A 21,984-nucleotide genomic window follows, 5' to 3' on the forward strand; every position below is an offset into this window, starting at 1 on the left:
ATCGTCGCCAAGTTCTTACTCATTGTGGGAATTGTAGGTTGCCTGTAATTAATATTAGAGTATGGCGTAGACTTGCTCTATATGAAAAGAGCCCTGAGATAACATCCGATATGATTTGGTGCTATATAAATAGAAACTGACTCGTTAGAATGTATGAGTGAATGAGATGGCTATCTCAAAACCTCAGTAGATACGTATATCCAAACCTGTCTGCATAGTTGGATTCCACAAACCAATCCTTTACTCACAATAACACCATGTCACCCTTTGAAAGATAGCAGGTCTGTGTCAGGGCTGTTACCATAAAATTCACCATAAAATTACAGTGCTTCAAATGCATTTTAGGTTGTCAAAATCCTATAAACCTCAACATTTTATCAAGCCTAAAACAATGTGAAGCATTTACTTATTTTGAAATATATGTAGAAATCCACATAATATATAATAAAATACATTTTTATTTAAACATCCATACAGGCATTGCAATAGCATGTCTAAGGATTCACTGTTTTATTTAGAAGTACATGTATATACTATGACAAACAGCAAAAGGACACAGGCAGAAAAAAAACATGGTAAATATAACCTTACATCCATGTCACCAACTAAAACAACATGCAACATTTGGCTAACTGGGATGGGTGGGGTGGTGTGGGTCCTCCCTGCATACTGGAGTGAGTGGGTGAGTCGGGATTTGTTGGTAGAACTCGATATGTTGGTATGTTCTGTCCCTTTCTTCATTATGTACACACTGCTGCACAGCCAGCCATGACTTCTTTCACCCCCTCAAACACTCTGGACAAGATAAGAGAGACATACAGAAGAGCTTAGAGGGATTTATTATATGAACGCTAACGCACACGTACATATAGAAACAAACACACACACATATGAACTCACCTTAAAACATAAGACCTGGACTTCTGCTGGTCCTTAAAAGGCACTGGTGGAAAGATAATTAAAGCAATAAGAGGGTTAAATGGGGTCACGAGGTGTGAATAATCACTTCAGCCAGGAATGTGCTGGAACAAACTGCGTGAGTGTGTGTGCAGGGCTGTGGATTTGCTTGATGTTGTGTACGTGTGAGAGATCCGCTGTGTATTTTCCACCGAGGATTAAATGGCTCGGTTTTTGTCCCCTTAGCCCATTCTCCCTACTTCTCACAGCACTCCACTCAGCCTGTTGACTCATGGTAATGTGAAGAGTTTGGCTGTGTGTCAGATCATCTGGAGTCATTTTTAGAAGCTGTGGAGTGCCGTGCTGACATCACCCCTAGCCCCCACCCAAAGGCCCTCCCTGTCTAATCCCTCATTTTTCCCTTGAGGGGCCCTCCCATGTATGGCTGTGCCTTATGGGACCACCGACACCCTGTACTGACTTGCAAGCATGATCACATCATCTATAGGGTGCAGTTTGCACTTGACATAAAACTTGCTCCTTTGGTAATCTGATCAAGTGGACAGCTGTAAATACAGGTGTGAACGCATCCAAATACATCCAGGATGCATTAAGATCTGATCACTCGAGCCACACTGGGGGGTGGTCAGGAAGGCATGTGACCCCATTTGCAGTATAGTATGAACACACATGTGTCCCTGACCGTACTGAAGGTCAACTTTGTAGTGTGCATGTTGCATAGCAACTGCATCCAGTTTATTTGCTCACGTCAAACAAGTAAGACATGGAGTGAGACTATGTTCAAGGTGAAGTATCAAAGTGACACTAAATCTCCATCTGAATGTACACCTGAGCGCAAAAAGTGTTTCCGCTTTTGGCAGAGGTCATGTTTTTCCAAAGACAAAAGCAAATGTGTGCTGGGGGGCAACATTTGATCACAGGTGGTCACTCTGAGATGAATTCTGATGCCAGGTGTGATCTGTAAATGATGTCAACTAGATGTAGACAACATCTGGGTGTGCGGTATCAGCAGGTCTGTATTTAGATGCACTTTAGAATAAAAGTCAAAATTTAAGTAAACATTTTTTTGTCCAAAAATATAATACTGAAAATATTGCCTGTGTAGCCAAAGCCTGATACAGCCAATTGCTCTGTGTCCTAAAACACCATTACTGTTTAAAAGCTTTTAAAAACACTGTGGCGCTGTTGTGAATTAATCCTATGTACTCCATCCTGCTGCTGTATTAGTACACCAAATCCACATCTAAAAACTACAGTGCCCAGCTGTTGCAGGTACTTTTTTTAAAAAACCTTTTTTTTAAACTCCAAAGTAAAAGTACATGCTGATGACCTGTTTTCAAAGATTTACATCTTTTGGTTTTTGTGTTTTCATGGGATTTGCTGATGTAGTCGTATCATTTAAAAATCTGATTATTTCCCACTTTTTGCAGTTGTCTAATTTCTGAAATGTCCAGGAAAACAGCAACTTTTCGTCTTTAATTTTTCCAGTTCATGATTCAAAAATAATATAGTTACAATAGCGAGATTCTGGCTGGAGACACATGATGACCTGGTCATGTTTTTAAAATGATATGTGCATGCAATAAGTGACAGAATGACGTGTGGCTATGCATCATTGGATACAAAATAATTGCAAGATTTTGTCAAATTTAAACAACAAACCACTGCTTTCACTTTATAAACTAAATGGTTAATAATGTAACTGAACAGCAGTTAAAAAAATCCACAACATTCTCCTTACTACACAGCCTGCTCACTCCCTGCATCCTCAGCCCTAAGACACCATAAAAAAGCTCTTAAAGCTGTCGTGTCATTCAGTCATCGGTCACTTTTCTTACAGAATATACACTTGCCAATGTTAATAGAACAATAATCACAAGGGGTAGAAATGTAAGTAATGACCAAACTTCCTACACAAGTAGAGAAAACACAATTAATGAATAAATTAATTTCTTGCCTTAATTTATATGCATTTCAATGTAGTCTAGGTCCAAACAGGCTCTAGTCGAGATCAGAGGATAAATGAGGGACTTCTAAAAATATTTAATGTAATTGGCCTCTTGCTCACATGTTCTCCATGTACAGCAGGCATAGAAAGTGATAGTGTTTCACAGTGCTGCAAAAAGAATGAGTGGTATGCCTCTTACAGTTAGATAAAACCATTAACAATATCCAGTTTACAATCTTCAACTATCCGGTGCATCTCTTTACCAACATGTTCTAGTTGTCATCTGTTTCCTCATTCTTCTCGGCTCAAATATCTTGCTCTTCTCCCCCCATTTTTTCCCCTTTGTTTCATCTTTCCACCGTCTCTCTCAGCACCTCATGCTTTTTTTTTTAACAATAATTAAATGGGGCTTCTCTTGTCAGCAGTACAAATGACACTGTGAGCAAAGCCCCCTGGCACTCCTTGAAAGGCTACACCCCTCAAGCATTTAAAAAGCTTAAATGCAAGTGCCAATACCAAAACACGAATGCGGCTGCCTCATAGTGAGGGTATAAATAGAAACATGAAAGCTGTAAAAACATGAAATTTGGAATTTCTATTTGACTGACATTAATCTTTGCCACATTACCACATCCAAAAGCAGAGCTTGTAATGTGCAATACGTACATGAGCCGTTACTGGTTTTAATTCAATGCTATGGGTTTAAGAACACTGCAATTCATGGCGGGTCAGCAGACACGGGAGCATTATCAGCCCATCACAGCGAACTGCATTGCTTCGTACACTGGGTTTATGTGTGAAAGCAATAATGAGCTGGGTGTTGTCATAGTGATGGTAGTAGGATGTGATTTAAGGACAATTTTGAGGAAATATGCTCCCACAAGTGATGTGTTTAAAACAGTAGACGACTGAACATTGTAATCTGAATGCGTATTTCTTTGTGTTTGTTCCTTACCTCTGGGCATTTAGATGCTAGTTTATTTGCCCTTCCCCTTGTCAGTCTCAGGATTATAAACCTCTGTTGGGAGAGAAATATAGTTATATAGTTACAATTAACTAAATTTAGTTAATTTGCTATAATTAGATTGATGATGTTTTTAAATGGGTTTATATACTGGTATATTATAACAGTCACACAGTTTTATGAAAGTTTGGGGTCAGGGAAGTGGGACAAATAGCAGGTTCTTCAAATTCAAACATTTAGATTAAAGGGCTATTAAAGGATAGGTCTGGTGATATTATCCCTGCTTTTCTTTACAAATCCCATGAAAAGACCAAAAGCAAGAAAGAGTTTATCTTTCTTACAAGTGTTGTCTGTGTATTCACAGTCTGATATAATTTATTTTTCTGTGCAAACTGACCTCCATAGTTGTCATATAAATGAGTCAATGTTGTACAGATTGAGATGTTCCGTCATTACCATGAAAGGGGGCACTGCAGTTTATTTTCAGTTAAACATACACCGATAACCTGCTGTAAATACTCACTAGTGCACCAAATCCAGAACTGAGAATAGCACCCAACAAAAGCACAATTTACTACTGTTTTGGTGTTTTCATAGGATTTGTGGACACTTCAATCTTAATATAGAATTTTGTCAGCTTTAACTTGTAACTTTAGAGATACATACGTTTGACCTCCAGCTTGCAGGAGACAGTGGCCTCTCCCTGGGCGTTCTTGGCTCTGCAGGTGTACACCCCACCGTCGAAGCTGCAGGGCTTACGGATCTCGAGGGAGCAAATGCCCTGGTTGGAGATCTGGCGGAACTTGGGGTCGTCGCCGATGATCATCTGATTTTTCAACCACTCGATCTTTGGCTGAGAGGAAGAGAGGAGACAGTCACTAACTAACGTGTCTGTACCTCATAGACACATTCCCTGTTTTATTATAGTGCACAAAAATCCCACATTTCCTCTCAGCTCAGGCTGATGTTTTGAAACTGTAGCGTCAAATGTGCTGGCATGATGTCATGATGGTGGCACTGCCAGTTGGCCCACCTCTTTGGTCCAGACTTAAATATCTCAACAACTCCTGGATGGACGGCCATGAAACCTTGTACGGACAGTCATGGTGGCCAGAAAATCCTGTTGACGCTGGTGATCTCCTGACTTTTCACTGGTGCCATCAGCAGTAGTTTTCACTTATCCAGTCTTATCTCATCATCTACTTGATGGATGCCCATTAAATAACATTTTAATATCATATCAATTTTTATTATCGTATCAAATGTGAATTATATAAAAAAAAAAAATCCTTTTTCTGTTTTAGAGCTCTATAATACAGATTTAAATTAAATGTTTCCACAAAACATAAACTTCTTTCCACTATATCTTAGCTTGTTTCTTCTATTTACCATGTCCACAGTGGCTTTCAGTCTTTCCTGTATTGCATTAGATATCCAATTCCTGTAGTACAGAGATTTTTAGTTGACAGGTTTACATGTGTTTTTACACAAACACCTGAGCAGACTGGACATTTACTTTATTGTCAACTTGAGTCTCCCTGGGAGATCAGACAGTCTGTCCTGAGTGTAACAGTTGGGTAGAACGGGAGTAACATAAACCTTTTCCTGACCTCAGATATGTACTGCTCTGGGTTTCAGTGACACTCTCCCTGCATGGATTTCCTCATGGTCCAACTTCTTGCAAGGTGATTCTGGTTATTGAATTACACCTCAGCTGATGCATCTCAGAGCTGCGTCTTCCACTCTTCCTCGCTGATGTCTAAAACATATTTAGTTCTGCTTACGACAACTTTTCAAAATAGATGTTTCTTCTATTTTAAGTAGTCAGGGAACTGACGTATTAGTTTAGAAGATAAAGAAGGCCAAATATTTGTATGGGTATGTAGGTTAGTCTGTGGTGAGATAACAGCTGTCCAGTGATTCCTGAGATCCACAGGTTATTATGATTGGAACTAACTTATGTAGAAATGTCATTAAAAGTGAATTCATGAGGGTTCAATCGAATGGCTTTGATATTTTCATATTCTTTTGCAGTTTTTTTCCCAAGTACGAGCGTGTAGCGTCAGGATGCAACATCGAGAGGGATTTGATTTGAAAGTTAAACAAAACTGGACAAACACGGTAAAGTGAAAATGAATGCCATCCTCCTCTCAGTCATCATTACCCCTGCTGATGGAGGAGGTGGAGCATGATAAATTGGGGGACATGTTTTCATTCTAGGCTGTCGACCAAGTACTGTATATTTGAGCCTTTGGCAGCAGAGGAGATGCTGCTGCTGCTGCTCATATTGATGATGCTGTTGCAAACCAACACCTGCTTGTGTGGTCATCTGGGTAGACCTGCAGGTTTCATATGATCACATGAGATCATAGTTTGGATCAGTACATCAGATGGAGTCAGGAATTAGTCTGCAGATGCTTGATAATTCAAAAAACTGTCAGTAAGGGGAAAAGGGGAGAATTTTGATGTGTGAAACTTTCTAGACATGCAAGCAGTGTGGCTCAACAACTATTGGATGCATCACCAGGACATTTTGTACAGATATTCATGGTGACCAGAGGATGATCTCTGTCCTGGCGACAGCATATTGGTTTGTCCATACATCTGTCCCATTCTTATGGACACGATGTCTCAGTAACGCCTTGACAGAACTTCTCCACATTTGGTAGGCATTCACCTGCACTCAAGGACGAACTGATTAGATTTTGGTGGTCAAAGGTTAAGGTTGTGGTGACCTCTCAAAACATGATTTTGGCCTTGTGAACGCAATATCTCTAGAACTCTTCAAGGAAATCCATTCACATTTGCCACAAATGTCCACTGGGACTGAAAGATGAACTGATTAGATTTTGGTGGTCCAAGGTCAAAGATCATGGTCAGTGTGACCTTGTCAGCCATAACCTCAAGACTTCAGACAGCAATTATGACAAAAATTTCACACAAATGGTTCATATTTTATATGATTCTGGATAAACAGGGAATGTTAAGGAATGTTATCTGAAACTAGTCTGAGTGGTGACGACCACAAGGCAGTTTTCTAGTTTAATTTTAAATTGTACTTCAGCTCAGTTTAGCTTGTATTACATTTTAAAGTTAAAACCCATCATCTATTGGCAATGGCCCTCGCATTTCTCGCTGTGGCAAGTTTTGTTTAATTGACATTGAGATAACAAGCTAAACAAAGAAAAGTACATCCTCCCACTTGTCTCTGCTGCTCTTATTATTTATCTTCCTCAGTCCCATCATGTTTCTGTGTTTGGACATCCATGAGTGTGGATGCTACAGGGATAATCGGTCACACTGATAACAGAGCTGCAGCCTGGATAGGTGGCAAAAATAGTACCTTCTGTTTCACTCAGTCACAAGAGGACAGTCAGCTATACCTCTTATCACTGTCTCTTCTTTGTCTTTACCCCTTATCTTTTCCAGCACGCTCTCTGCCTCTATATGTGACAGCTCTTTATCAGAGGCAACTTATCACACTACATGCCTCTCTGCTGGACCTCCTCAGCAGTTGTCAGTGGACTCTGTAGTCTGAGCCAGCGCAGAGAAAGTGGCTCAATAAACACGCTGTAACACACTTACAGCCCACATATGTGTGAAATTATCTCATTTACAGTAGTTACAAGCAGAGAGAGTAAAAGCGCGCATGGCAAGATCGATTCAGTCTTTGTTGTTTATTTTATGTAATTATGTACTGTGTACAGTTGAGTCTCTGATTGTTGACATTGAATTAACTAGATTAACCTGTGACAGCAGTTTTATATGAACGGGGTGAAACATGGGTTAGGTACACATTCAGAGTATGAACAGGGTATTAAATGCCTCTTTTTCCATGGTCCCCTACAGACAATGTGTGGACATGTTTTCACAAAGCCTCTACGACTCTACGGTTGCTCTCATTGCAGAATCCAAGCCTGCTGGTCCACAGCGAGAAACACGGCGAGATTTATTAAGACTTGGTGGGTCTAGGTTTATAGACCCTAACTTCAGAACCAGGGCACAAATCTACAGCTGAGTCCTTATTCTCAAACATAGGCATCCACTCCAACACATGTAAACAACTCTCCTCTCAATAATAAAGGCACATGCAAAAAAATAGAAAATAAAAAATATACAGTATACATACTGTATATATGGCATTAAGTTTCCAGGCCTTTTATGTCTTTATTATAGTAGCAGTGAGAGAGAGAGACAGTGGGGAGAGAGAGAGGGGCAGCAAAGGGCTGTGGGTCGGAACTGAACCCGGACGGCTGTAGTAAGGACTAAACTTTAATGGTATGCACTCTGCCAGGTGAACCACTGAGGTGCACCAGACACCATACAATATTAAAAAAAAAAAAAATAACATGCCATCTTTTTTTTTTAGGACCTTCTCAGCTGTTTTTGAAACAACTACCAATGAGCCATCCCAATCCATTACCCATCAATCCCAAATTGAGTGCAATCCGAGCCAGCACCAGTTCCTCTTTGATTTGTCTCAACTACCCTGGAGTGTGCACACTGTCCAACCACTGCTGTACTTGATGACAAGCCAAGGACAGCTAGGACGCATAATCAAATGCATGTCCATCACGGCTGGCCACCTAAGCCGTCTGCGTCATCCAGACAACTGTAAAGATATGTTTAACCAGAGCAGTGGCCGCCAAGAACAGTAAGAGACATACTGAAATTTCACATAGACATTCCGGTGCAAGCCCTGCCCCATTTAATACAGTGGATCTTAATAGCAGTGATATTAATACCTCGTTTGAAGCAGTATATCATTCACTCTCTCTAGTGAAAACAAATGGTTTAAATCCAGAATAATAAATGTGGAATCAGCAAAACAAGACTCAAGCTTCATATAAAATGAGAAATACCTAAAATCTCAACAGGACATATCCTTCATTTCTCCATATAATCAACAGATGTTTCCCAAGGATCTCGTTACTGTGAGTATGTGCGCCAACAATCAGATGTAAAAATAGTAACCACTCAACAGCTGGCATCAGCTATCAGTGACACATAACAGGAACACCACAGTGATCCTAGACAAGATACACTGATAAGATGTACTATGGACGATGGAGTAGGGATTCAATTAACTGTTATTTTCATAATGGTATAATCTGCAAATTATTTTCTTTAAAATGTCTTTAAATTAGATAATATAAGCCCTTTGGTGGAGAAATTGAATACATTTTAAGATGTTTTACCCTGCATGAAACGCTGTACTGATCCATGGGCCTGTACTCAAACTGCAGTGGCACATAGACATACAGTATATGAGTGTGTGTCTGACCTTGGGGGATCCACGAACAGAACACAGCAGCTTGGTGGTGTATCCCACAGTAGCAGCACGGTCGCTGAGCGCTGTGGTGAACTTTGGTGCCTCGCTGAAGTCGTGCTCCGGGTACTCTGGAGGCTTGTAGACAATACCTGAAAACACATGAAGCAAGGTGAAGATCTGGCTGACGATCTACATCTGGGGGTTGCTTGTAAAATTGTAAGTTTAAATACCAGTTTTTTTTAAAGTGATAACAGATACAAGTAATACAAATTGATACAAGTGATACAAATTGTTCTTCATTCGAAAACAATCGAAATGATCCTTTGGTTCGTATTTACGAGACAATAATTATTGACAGCACTGGAGAGCTTTTAGAGTGAAGCAGCTGCAGTAATGTGACATATAGGAGTACTGGGTGGCCACTAGAGGCTAACTTGTGAAGGCTAATGATTATGTAACTTTTGCTGAGGAGCAGCTACAAGTGACAGTACTGCTAAATGCAACAATACTGTTTTGCTTTTAGCTCTAACGCTTAACAAATGCAACAATACTGCAGTAAAGCTATAAGCTACTGGTCGTATGAGACAAAGACAGAAGCAGCAAAACTCCTTAGTGTACTGAACTGAAAAACTGTGTGTTTCACTGCTTATGAATTCAACTTTTGTAAGAGGAAGGATATGTTATTTCTTCTTTTAAGTTTTTAAAAATCTATATTTGTATAATTCTTGTATTTTTGTTAGTGTGTTTTATCTGTGTCTATCTCTTCTGTGCACTATTGGATTATTTCTTATCATAACAAGATGGTAATTCATTCATCATGTCACTGCTTTTACTTTCCCTTAAAATACATTAATATTTGTGTAAAAATGACACTGGCCAAAAATACTTGGCCTCCTATCTCTGCAGAGTTCAACATTTCAACCTCACACTTGTGTAGGATTGCTTAACAAAGAGCAGGAGGATTAAGCACTGGTGAAACTAAATGCTTACAGTTCATATTTCCAGGGGGCTGATGACCCATAGACAGCTTGGCATGCAATGAATTTGCAGAAGTAATATGCAGGACATCCTACATTAGACCTTTGTTTTCATTTGAAGGAAAATAGTAATGTAATGTAATGTAATCAATTCAGTGTTGTGTCTTGTTGCTACTTGGTATCGTTTTCATATGATCAATACCCCAATAGAAAGACCAAGTGCTACTGACAGGAAAAAGATTTTCACCACTTTTCAGATCTTTAAAGAGAGAAAAGAAAAACATCAAATGATAAGATGGAAAACACACATGTATGCACAGGCATTCCCTAATTCAAACACAAACCACAGAGATTTAGCGTACTGACCTACGTCACCAAATTACATTTCTTGCAGGGTGGCAGGCACAGGTGAATATAAACACATCCAAGAACACACACACACACACGCACACAGACGCACACACAAGAGCAACATTTGCTCTCACAGCTGTCTTAATGTTGTCGGAGCCTCTTTAAGTCTATTTCGGTAGCAGCTGAGCACTGGCCAAGAGAGCTACACACTTATAATTAAAGCAGTGCCAAAACCATTTCCACTCCTCAGGTCTTCTCTTTAAACACACACACACTCACACACGACTCTCACAGACTTACTGCGGCTCATTAAAGTGTAAAGTACCCACTTGTACTGCAGCCCTGCCACTAAAACTCTTGCTCATGTAAACAAACTGACCCCAGAAGAATTAAAGTCCAGTACGTATCAAGAAGGTCACCTGTCTTCTGGATGGTAGCCACCTCCTTGGTGACAGCACTCTTCTCACTCATGCCCACTTGGTTCACAGAGAACACCCTGAAGGCGTACGAGTTGCCCATGATGAGGTCTGACACGGTGGCGGATAACCTGTGGTAGTGCTCCAGCACCGTGAACCATTCCTGCAGGTGGAGACGCAGCAGACACAGGAATATTATTGATATATTAATTTCATTACCAGTGAGCTATCAATCAACCGATCATTAACCTGATATCTTCAGTTACGCTTTCATTTTTACAGCAACTGTGATCTACTTTTACCCAGTCCATTCTCTTGACCCTCTCTCTTGTTTTTCTTTTCACTGTCTCCAACAGTTTCCACTTTCTCTTTGCACCTTGCACCCTGGCTCCTTCTCTTTTCTTTAAACCATCACTCCCACTTTTTCTTCTCTCTCTTTCTGTCCATCCATTTCAGGCATCTGCTGAGGAGTCCCTACATCCATATGAGCTTGTAATGATTAGGATGCCTGTTTTGGTTAATTTTCCCTACAACACCATACATAACGACACGTCCTTTGCTGAACTAAAGGCTCTTGTGGTTGTTTTGTTGAATATTTTCAATGCCACCTGGGAGCAGTAAGACAACTTTAAAAATGTATTATCATTTTTATAGACTGCCAAGTAAAAACCACAAATAAATGAGACATTGCAATCTACTCCAAACCCTTTGATCATTTTATTTGATTTTGTTTAAATACTATGTATACCTAAAAAGGCTATGTAATATGTAAATTATCGTGGCCCTGAGAGCTCAAAGCACTGCAACTTTAGAAAACGCATGCAAATACACAAACACACTGCAAATTCAGAAAACATCTTCCATGCTGGCATCACAAACATGTAGGTGAAAACACAAGCAGCAGCTGGATAGTCACAGGTCTTGCAGCGTCTACATAGTATCTCTTTAGCCCAAGTGTGTAGTTACATTTTTTGAGGAGATATAGTCTAACCCAGGAGTAGAAGCTTTACATTTAACACTTTAAGACAGTAAATAACATTCATCTAGTGTTGTGGTAATCAGAATCTAAACTATAAATGAAAATCTACTCAGGACTCCCATTGACATCTTACATCAAGTATAAATCCAGCTTATATCTGCAAACTCACACAGTCTGACAACATTGTGGGTCTGGTGCAAGAATGTGCATTTGAACATCTGCCATACCCCAGTCTTTCTGTCGGCCTTCTGAACGGTGTATCCAGTGATATCTGTGTTGCCACTATCCTTGGGAGCAGTCCATTCAAGAGCAGCGTTGAAGCCCCAACTGTCCACCAGCTTCACGGTGGTAGGAGGACCGGGCAGCTCTGAGGAGACAACATTACTGTCAACTACAACATAAAAGATTCAAATTATAACCAGTGAGTTCCTCAGAGTGTGTCTGCTCCCAACCACGTTAGATCAAAAGTGATTTATGTATCTGTTTGACAATGCCTCTAATGTGCGGCTACACATTTAACAGCAGCAGCTGACAGCAGACTCACACACAGGGTCAAAGAGCATCGTTGTTAAAGGTGTGATGTATGTTGACTGGTGCTTTGAAATTTCTGTTGGAGGAAGTCACAAGTCTCAAAACTAACAGGTCAGCTGCACCGTGAGCTGAGCAGATTCATTAGGGAGGTTTTGAAATAAGCCAGACATTGACACACTGTTGCACGCACACCTGTTTCCATGAGTGCATGTGCGTAAGCTTGTTTATGTTGTGTGCAAACAACACACGCCATGTGCAACTCACCCACAATCTGAAGGGTGATGGTGGCTTTGTCTTCAAAGCTGTCCACTTTAACAGTTATCTCGTAAACACCAGAGTCCTCCCTCTGAGATGTGCGGATAAACAGGATGCTGTCCTTGTCACTGTTCCTGATGTTGACCCTCTTTGCATCCGTAGGCTGACCGTCCTTCAGCCAGGAAACCACAGGTTTGGGCTTCCCCTGAGGTGAAAGGTCGAGACACAACAAGTGTTCAGTGCCACAAGTTACTTATGGAATATTTAGGATGAAATGTGTGTTTGTGCTGGCTTACAAGGAAGGGGATGACCAGGTTGATCTGCTCTCCGACCTGCCTGACGTAACGGGATCTGAGAGCTCGGGGCATGCGGATCTTGGGACGCGCTGAGAAATAAAAACTCAAGTCAAGCATGTTCATCTTCTGCCTCATCCACCACATGTTCTCTACTCTGATTAACTGATCTGTGGCCAGTTGCTGGTAAAATTTTGAACAAACGACATACCCTGGACTACTGAACCAATCACCTAATTGACAGCGTTAGCTTACATTACCAGCTGTCAGTGTACAGAGAAGAAATTATGTCAAGTACACTTCCCAGTGGGGTCATGTTGGTTCAAAAGGACAGGTCAGGTCAACAAGACTTAAATAGGCCAGTCACAGCGAGGCAAAGCTTCATGGCTGAAGGAGCTATAATTAATCCACACAAGTTATCACAAAAATAAAATCAATTTTTAGTAGTTTTTCCAGTAAAGTTGATGGTATGAGATTGCTCAGTCTTTTAAAAGAATAATAACATTTGGTTTATAGCTGCAACAGAAAATTAATTGGCATTGTTATTCATTTTAAAGCAAGAATTCCAAATATTTTCTGGTTTCAGCTTTGAAAATGTAAAGATTTGCTACTTTTTTTTTAAATAACGGATTGAAAATCTTGAGTTTTGGATATTTGTTGTAAATTTTATAGAATAATTTATAAATAATGAAAAATAATTATTAGTTGCAGCCCTAATAATTAAATATTATTAGTATTGATACTTCATTATACCTACACAAAGACATACACATAAAGAACAGAATCAAAGAAACCAGGTGCAAAAAAAAAAAAAAGTTCTTCATGTGATTAGACCTTTCTGTGATAAAACCAACATCTGAAACTCAGTCACAAAACAACATCATATTTCGCACTTAAAAGCCAAAATAAATTCACGGCCCACTTTTATTGATGAATATGACAAGTCATAAATAAAAAACGACACAGGAAATCTAGCAGGGCAGAATATTTCTGTGTCTGCGTATGTGAGGAAAAGCGCAGTATCTGGGCAGAGAGAAGCAAAAGAGGAAGACCCCTCCTCATCCAGCAGCTACTAAAATAGCTTTGGTGACGAGATCCCCCCCCCACACGTGTTCCCTCATGTCATGCACAAAGAAGCAGCAGGAAGATGTCGTCACTTTCAGCTGACTGGAGTGGCCCAACGTCACATTCGGAGAGGGTGATTTACAGTCTGAAAAACTGCGGACACCTAAATCAGTTACAATGATTGCTGGTGTGTTTTAGGTGAAATAACTAAAATCATATGGATGAAACTTTATCGTGGATGGGACTTCGTGAGACCGGTCGCTATGCTGGATGGTTTCGTTCAGGCCGGGTGCTAAGTATCAGCAACAGCATCCCTCGCATGTTTCTGCATAAGCAGCAAATGTCTGAAAAGCTCTCTGGTATTACAGGATACATAAAACTGCCAGGCTGCTGCCCTCCATCACCTCTCTAACCCCGCTGCAGCCTCTATTTCTCCTCATCCACTCCAAATGTCCTCTTATCTCACTGCCCATCAACTGTACCTATCACACTGTCACACTTTCTTCCCTCTGTTGCTCTCCATCTCACTTGGTTTCTCGCCCAGAAATATCTCGTCCACCCTGTCTTAACATTTGTCACCTTAACACTGCTGCACAGGCTGGGATCCGGCTCCTGGAACTATCATTCCACATGAAGATCAGGTCTGCCTCCAGATTTGGCTCAAACACTAATCCCCACTAATGAGCACACTTCCCAGCAATGCCCAGAAGTTCTGCAGGCATTACAGCATCCAGCAGCCAGCAAGCCGTCCTGCAAACAATCTGTAATCTGTCTTTGTCTCTGGATAAAGTGTCTTTGTTGGGGGCTTTCAGCATATGTAGGACAGCGTGTCTTTATCAGAAGCTCGTACATGCAGATGGATGTCTGGTCCGGACAGCGTGTGACTGACACACAGCTGAATTTACCCCCCAACAAGCCGCCCAGAATCCATCAATTAGGCTCATGTTTCATTCACCCCAGTTGACCAGCAGTTCTGGTTGCATGACCACATTTCTCCACTTAAGTTTCCTGTTTGTTCGCAGCGGTTTGAACCCACACCAGGAAATATGCTCAGAGACAGCAAGCTGCACTTCTGAAAGTCGATAACTGGGGTATGTCAGCTCAGGTCTACACCACGTCAATGTGACTCAGTGTAAGCGCTGGTGGAAATTCACAACTGCAGTCACAAAAACCAAGCTTGGTTTCAACAAACAAAGAGGGGGCTGACAGTGAGGCTGTGAGTGTATTTCGGGGGCATTTTTAGCTTTTTCTACAGACAGTAGTAAAGCGCAAACCAATTTAACAGGAAAAGAAGTGACAGCTAAATTAGGGAATACATTAGTTTACATTAAGCAAAGTGTCAAAATGAGCAAAGTGTCCAATTCTGACAGTTTCTAAAAACAAGGCATCAGCCTCATGGGAAAAAATGCATTCATTTTGGAGTAGGGCTGGCTATTACTGTGCTTACTGGAACTGAAAGCTGACATTAAATGCCTGGTCAGATTTGTTGTTGTTGTTCACTGTTATTGTTTAAGATATTTCCTGGCTTAAATTCAAATTTTTGCCCATCTTGTACAGCTGCTTGTGTTTGGACAACACCTAACTTGAGAAGAAGAGGTCTTCTTTTCTAAAAGGGTTTCTTTTTTTAGGTTTTATAGGGTATTATAAAACATATCATTTTGGTATCTGTACACAAATGCAGTGGTTATGCCAAAAATATTTGAGACTGAAGCGTTAACAAGACAGAGACTCAGTCATGCTAGCGGCTCTGTGAGGCTGTACTTAGACACAGCTGTGCTTTGAGCTAAATGCTAACGTCCGAACACTCACAATGATAGTGCTAATATGCTGATGTTTAGCAGATATAATGTTTACCATGTTAACCATCTTACTTCAGCACGCTAACAGTTGCTAATTAGCACTAAACACAGTACAGCTGAGGCTGGTGGAAATGCCACTAGCTATCAGAAGATTTAACTGACATGAAAACGCAGATGCCAAGAACATGTTATATAATGGATACATTCGAGTAACTGTGTGTTTGCTGAGTGTTTAACTTGGCCTGGATCCAGTATTTTTCTCTGCTCATGTTTTTATGGATGTGTCCGTCTTAAAATAGGTTGCATCAGTTAATTACTGTCCTTTTTTAAGTGCAATCAGTTCTGCAGTTAAACATTTCAACTATCAGTAATGTTCAAGTTGCATACAAAATACATTTGATGGTTCATGCTTCTGTCAAACCTACAGTGCCAAAACAAAGATAGCAACAGCCTCTTCTCTATATTTATATGTATATTAGTGTATAAATATAAATAGATGCAGATTAGTATTTTATTAGTCCTTTTTCCCTCATTTTGTTCCTGATATTTGGTCAAAGTGCTTGCATGTTTACTTGATTCTTTCTTTTACATTGTTTTCTGTTTTTTTTTTTTTGTTGTTGTTTTTTATAAAGTCCGTTGTAATTGTTGATTTTGATAAGCGCTAAATGAATACACTTTATTATGATTCATTATTCTTGCTTTCTCTTCTAGAAAACAAGAGATAAAAGTCCACAGACTGTGGCTATTAATTTAAAAAGCAAGTCGAAAATTTGTGTACATGACCTTCTTTATTGATGCCAAAGCTGGAGTAACTGCTGAAGATGTGTGTACACACAACTGAAAGCATGATTTACAGCTGATGAAAGCACGTGTCAGCACCTCTGAGATTTATGTGCATGCATCTGTGCAGTCCATCTGAGGCCCCGGCGGGTAACACCACCTCTGCCTCCCTGGTTGCAACATGAGTATTTTAAGGATAGGTCATAAGTTACAACGATCAGAGAGCTCCTGATAAAGAGGTTGGAGACATACAATCTTACAAGTTGTCTTCCTTACCCTGGGGAAAACCACAACTATCAATTGAAGGCAAATCTGTAGAGAGATTGTCGAGAAATCTGACACGATTTTCTGACGTTTTGCACACTTATGGACACAGTCACACTAAAGTACTGCTCCACAGATAGAAGATAGATATTCCCATTCTACCACTTAAGACATAGCTGTTACTCCTTTGGTTGTTTCTTTAAATAATAATAATAATAATGATAACATCCTAGTGTATAGTTGCAAAGGTTTACACAAACTCAAATATTTGCATCTCAGAAAGCATCAGCTTTCAACTCTTATCTGCATTTTGTTGCAGTTGAATTCCCTTTTAAGCAGATACTGGTGTGTTGCACAGTTTGAGAAATGACACTGGCTGACCACTCACCACCAATCTCGCGGATCGGCACAGGCTCAGCGAGAGTACCAGGTTCACTGCGGCCACCAGGGTTTACAGCCACCACGCGAACATGCAGCAGGTCACCTGCTGTCAGATTCTTGATGCTGTAGCGGTTTGCTGGGGTCAACTCCACGTTACCAACAACCCAGTCTGTTGCTGCAGAGAAACCCATGGTTGGTGTTAGTATGTAGCTTTCACTACAGTTTTCACTTTGGTTGTGCATAAAGGTAAGCATACATGTCGGGATTTTAGATTTTTTTTCAAGTTTTTTCATTTATCAAAGTGTAAAACATCCCTTAATGGGGTGTGTTAAGTGGTTTATCACCTGTCGACACAAGTTTACAAACAACCTGTCCATAAGAAGTACCCTTCGGCCAACATGATGAAATCTCAGAAGGCATGCTGTCATCTGAGCAAACGAGTGCTTCTAAAAGTGGTGTCAGGAGATACAGTGACAGCCGGTGAAATGCTGCCTGCCGTATACGGCCTGGACCCGGCTATGAGTCTATCTGCCCTCTGACACTCAGGAGACAGGTGCAGGCCTCGCAGCCTCACATACATACTGTACACACACATACACAGACTTACTTCCATCCTTGCAGTACTCGATGGTGTATCCGTCGAGGCCGGAGTCGCCGATGGTCTCCGGTGTCTTCCACTTAATGGTGAGGCTGCAGTCGTTCACATCATCCACGGATACGTCCAGAGGAGCACTGGTGGGGACTGGAGGGGGTTCAAACACAGCAGACTGAATAATGGTTGAGGTGGACAAGAGAAAGATGAGCTGAAATGACACTGAAAACACAAAATGGAATAATTACCCTGATACTTTCTATTCTACATCATGGTTACCTGCAGGGCTGCAACGATTATTGTCGATTAATTGATAAATCATTTTTAAAACAATTAAATATTCATCACAATTTCCCAACGACCAGGGTAACATTTGTTTTGTCCCATCAAAAGTCCAACGCCCAATATTGTTCAGGTAATTGTCACATAAGGGAAATAAAAGCAGCATATCTCCTAGCATGAGAAGCTGGAACAAAAGAATCTTTTGGCATTTTTGCTTGAAAACCAAGTGAAACAAATAACCAAAAGGGTTAACCTTTTAAAACTATATGGATTTTAGTCGATTTTAAAGCAGGATGTGTCAAATATTTGCTGCTCCAAGCTTCTCAAAAGTGAAAATTTGATGCTTTTCTTTTGTCAAACATGATCGTGAACTGAATATCTTTGGGGTTTGGGCTGTTGGTCAGATGAAACAAGACATTTGAAGCATAAGCTTGGGCTGTGGAAATCATATTGGGTATTTTTCCACTATTTTCTGACATTCTATTGACAAAACTATTAACTGCGAGAATAATCAGCAGATGAACCAATAATGAAAAATAGTCGTTAGCTGCCCTAACCTGTTATCATTCAATATGTGTGTAAAACTGGTATCATTCTGTCAACCAGGGTGTTTAGGTACATGATATTCTTTACAAACTCTCATTAGTTTTCATTTGCTTCAGATGGCGGTCATCTCATTTTGGAACAGATTTTTCTATTTGTCCCTGTCGTAACATTTCACATTGACCTTGACTGGGTGTTCAAAGCAGAACCGAGCTAACAGCAAAGCTTAAATGTTGGCGTTACCTGCGGGAGGTGGGGGCGTGGGGGCCTTGGGTGGCTCCTCAACTACGACAGCTTCTGCTGGAGCAGCTAGCATTAAACAAGCAGGAGGTTAAAGTTATTTTAGAAACAAATGCCAGCAACTAGGACCTGATAAATTCCCAGAGCATCTTTTCCATAGTGAGACTTCAAGCTGTAACCTTTTCAAAATAATAATCAAACACGGAAGTGCTACGGCATGCCAATCACTGTGGAAAGATACCAGGAGGTTGAAAGTTTGTTAAGAATCCAGTCATCCTCACAGCTGGGCAGAGGCATGGTGCGTGGAACTTTATTGATGATATTTCAAATAAAGTCGGCAGTGTTTGCAGTGCATGTTATGGCTGAGCAGTAATCTTGTTGTCCGTGTGGTGGTTTATGCGGAGCATCTGCAGCAGGAGCAGCAGCTTGAGCTAAAATGCCATTAGGGAAGACAATTAGTGGCTCACATGATGACATTACTCATGCAGGAAATGAATCAGTTTCAAGCTGATTTGATCAAGATATATTCCAGTGAGGCAAGCAGTGAGACAGGGCGGTGCGGACAAAGCTTTCTGTATTCACAGTGACAAGAGCAGGTGGATTTATGACCCAGAAAACGGATTCCTGAACACATTTTAGAATGTGATGTAAGAGATCTGCACACAGCGGAAGAACGTTACATGTCCACACAGAGAACCAGCCTCTCTTTGGCTGGTTAAAAAGACACAGAGCTCAAAGATGAAACCTTACAAAGGACAAAGTTCACGGACAGAAATACCTATACACATAACGGACCGTGTGCAGGAAACGTACACAGCATGTGTAGTGCACAGTGGGACACAAACAAACACACACACACACACACACAGAAACACACATCATGCATTACAGCTTGTTTGCGTGGACTGCCTGTGGTGTGTGTTTACCCTCAGCAGGAGTTGTCGAATCAGCTCCTCCCTCTGTGGTCTCAGCTGGAGTTAGGGGGTTACATGTCGAGGTTAGCAGGCAAAAACAAAACCAGTCGCTCTACTACAGCCACCATTTATGTACTTTGCCACCAAGGAACTGTTCCTGCAGCACTCGGGACTTCTAAAATGGATAATTTATTGTGAAAGATTAAAGGTTAATAAATCAAAGCATTAATGATACTGTGATTTACAACTAGCAGCTGGATGTTAGAAATATATTTGCAGCTAATAAAGGAGACATCCTGAATAAGAAAAATGTTTCACCAGATTTTGCTACTGTGTAAAAAGTGTTTTGGGCAGGTTGTGATGATTTGAGCTATTTTCTGTACAATGTAGGCGGTTTCCACAGATGAAAAGTTATATTTCAATAGCTCAGCCCCTTCTGATCCAAGTAGCATGACTGAGATTGACAGGGACCTTGAGAGACTTTTATTTTATCATATTACTAATAATTTAAATGTATCGTTACTGTAAATATTGTCTCAAATTTGCCTAATTCTACTGATAAAACAGAAGACTTGGATTGACAAACAACTCTTTCCTCAATGAAAATTAAAAACTGAGTTACTTTTGGGCAGGTTGCAGGTTCTGACTCAGCTACTCTTTGTCAGTCCAATCTGGCAACACTTCCCCAGGAACACCAACAGCACAACCACTGATAACCAGTATCATGGACCAGAGGTGCAGCTCTATGCTGCTATTACACTTCACTATACTATACCTCAGGTTGAAATACATCTGACAATATCACCACATTTTGGAGGAAGAGAAACAGGAGCAAGGGTTAGAGATTGTTGGTCAGCTGCACTCACCTACTTTATCAGTTTCTGGAAAGAAATTAGTAGGTGAAGTTATTACTGTAGCATCACTATTCGGACACAGCACACAATCATGCTGCAAAAATTGAATATTTTTTATACTCTGGTCCGCTATGTTAAAATTAAGATTAAAAAAGGTTTGAAATTGTAGGAGCCATTGTATCTGCAAATGCAGGATAATGTTACTGCTGATCACATACACGCAAATAAAGAAAAAAGGAAGGAAAGCTAATGTTAAAAGGGAGACTTGTAACAAATATTTTTCTCTGATAACGCTCATATACTATCAGTTGAAAGTTTATTAGGCACAATTAGCTAAAACTAATACAGTCTTATACAACAGTCCTGCAACAAATCCTCCCTTCATGAAGGTTATAATGTTCAGTTTTTATTGAAACTGTTTTAGAGAGGTGTTGATTCAACTTTATGGTCATTGTGGAGGCTGTAATGTGTGGTGCTGTTAGAGTGTGTGGTATCATACAGAGAAGTGTTTCTGTTATTTCGATGAAATAATACAGATGCATGTCGGTATCACAATACAGTTCAACAGCATCACAAACTAAAACCTCCAAAATGACCATGAAGTTGACTCAGCACCTCTCTAATATAGTTTCAATAAAAACTAAATATCATAACCTCTCTGATAAAACTGCAGTAAATCCCCCTTTCATTATTGAGAGAGGATTTACTGCAGGACTAGACTGCATTAGTTTCAGCTAATTGTACCTACTAAACTGCACAGAGAGTAGTTACTTCTCTGCTTCCAAATTCTAGTCACTTACAGAAGCAGCAGTCACTGATTTATTGCTCCATGCTTGTTACTTATCTATTTGAGATGAATAAAGCTTCCACTCCATTCACATTTAGGTGGATTTACGCGATTGTTAAGGTGACTTTATCTCCATGGTACAGCACCTGGGGCGCTTCCTTCAGCAGCGGGGGTGTCCTCAGCTGGGGCGGCGGGGGCTGCCTCTCCCTCGGCAGGGGGAGCCGCCACCTCGGCCGGTGCATCAGCGGGAGCACTTTCCACAGGTGCAGGTGTTTCCGCAGGTGGAGCCTCTGCCGGAGCTGGGGAGGGCTCCGGGGCGGGGGAGGGCTCAGGTGCCTTCCCGGCAGCCTTCTTGGCCGGGGACTTCTTGATGGGCGCAGGTTTGCCTGGCATCGCGCTGACAGACGGCTAGTCCTTTGGATGAAGGAGTCTGGAGGGTCTTAGGATATATATATATGGGGTGAGGGATGGTGGGGTAGTGCGCAACTCCACCCATTCCCTTACTTTGATGCCCCCCTCCCCACTTCAGTCACATCCTTATCTCTATTAGGACCCATACCCTACACAGACAGGAATATC

The 21,984-nt window shown here is 40.8% G+C and overlaps 1 protein-coding gene across 1 annotated transcript; it reads right to left on the reverse strand.

The window, feature by feature from the left end:
• Positions 1-571: 571 nt before the first annotated feature.
• LOC111218935 (myosin-binding protein H-like) lies at positions 572-21,798 on the reverse strand. Its single transcript, XM_022741423.1, has 16 exons — positions 21,660-21,798; positions 21,552-21,608; positions 20,230-20,244; positions 19,777-19,821; positions 18,854-18,919; positions 17,801-17,935; positions 17,201-17,368; positions 12,908-12,996; positions 12,621-12,816; positions 12,053-12,192; positions 10,850-11,009; positions 9,115-9,251; positions 4,497-4,683; positions 3,822-3,884; positions 901-943; positions 572-795 (listed from the first exon to the last, which is right to left on the reverse strand). Exons 1-14 carry the CDS (start codon positions 21,796-21,798, stop codon positions 3,844-3,846), a joined length of 1,575 nt encoding a protein of 524 aa, XP_022597144.1. The 3' UTR covers positions 572-795; positions 901-943; positions 3,822-3,843.
• Between the last annotated feature and the right edge of the window lie 186 nt (positions 21,799-21,984).

Source organism: Seriola dumerili, unplaced genomic scaffold (assembly GCF_002260705.1).
Source record: "Seriola dumerili isolate Sdu_G_001 unplaced genomic scaffold, Sdu_1.0 BDQW01000056.1, whole genome shotgun sequence".
Lineage (NCBI taxonomy): Eukaryota > Metazoa > Chordata > Actinopteri > Carangiformes > Carangidae > Seriola > Seriola dumerili.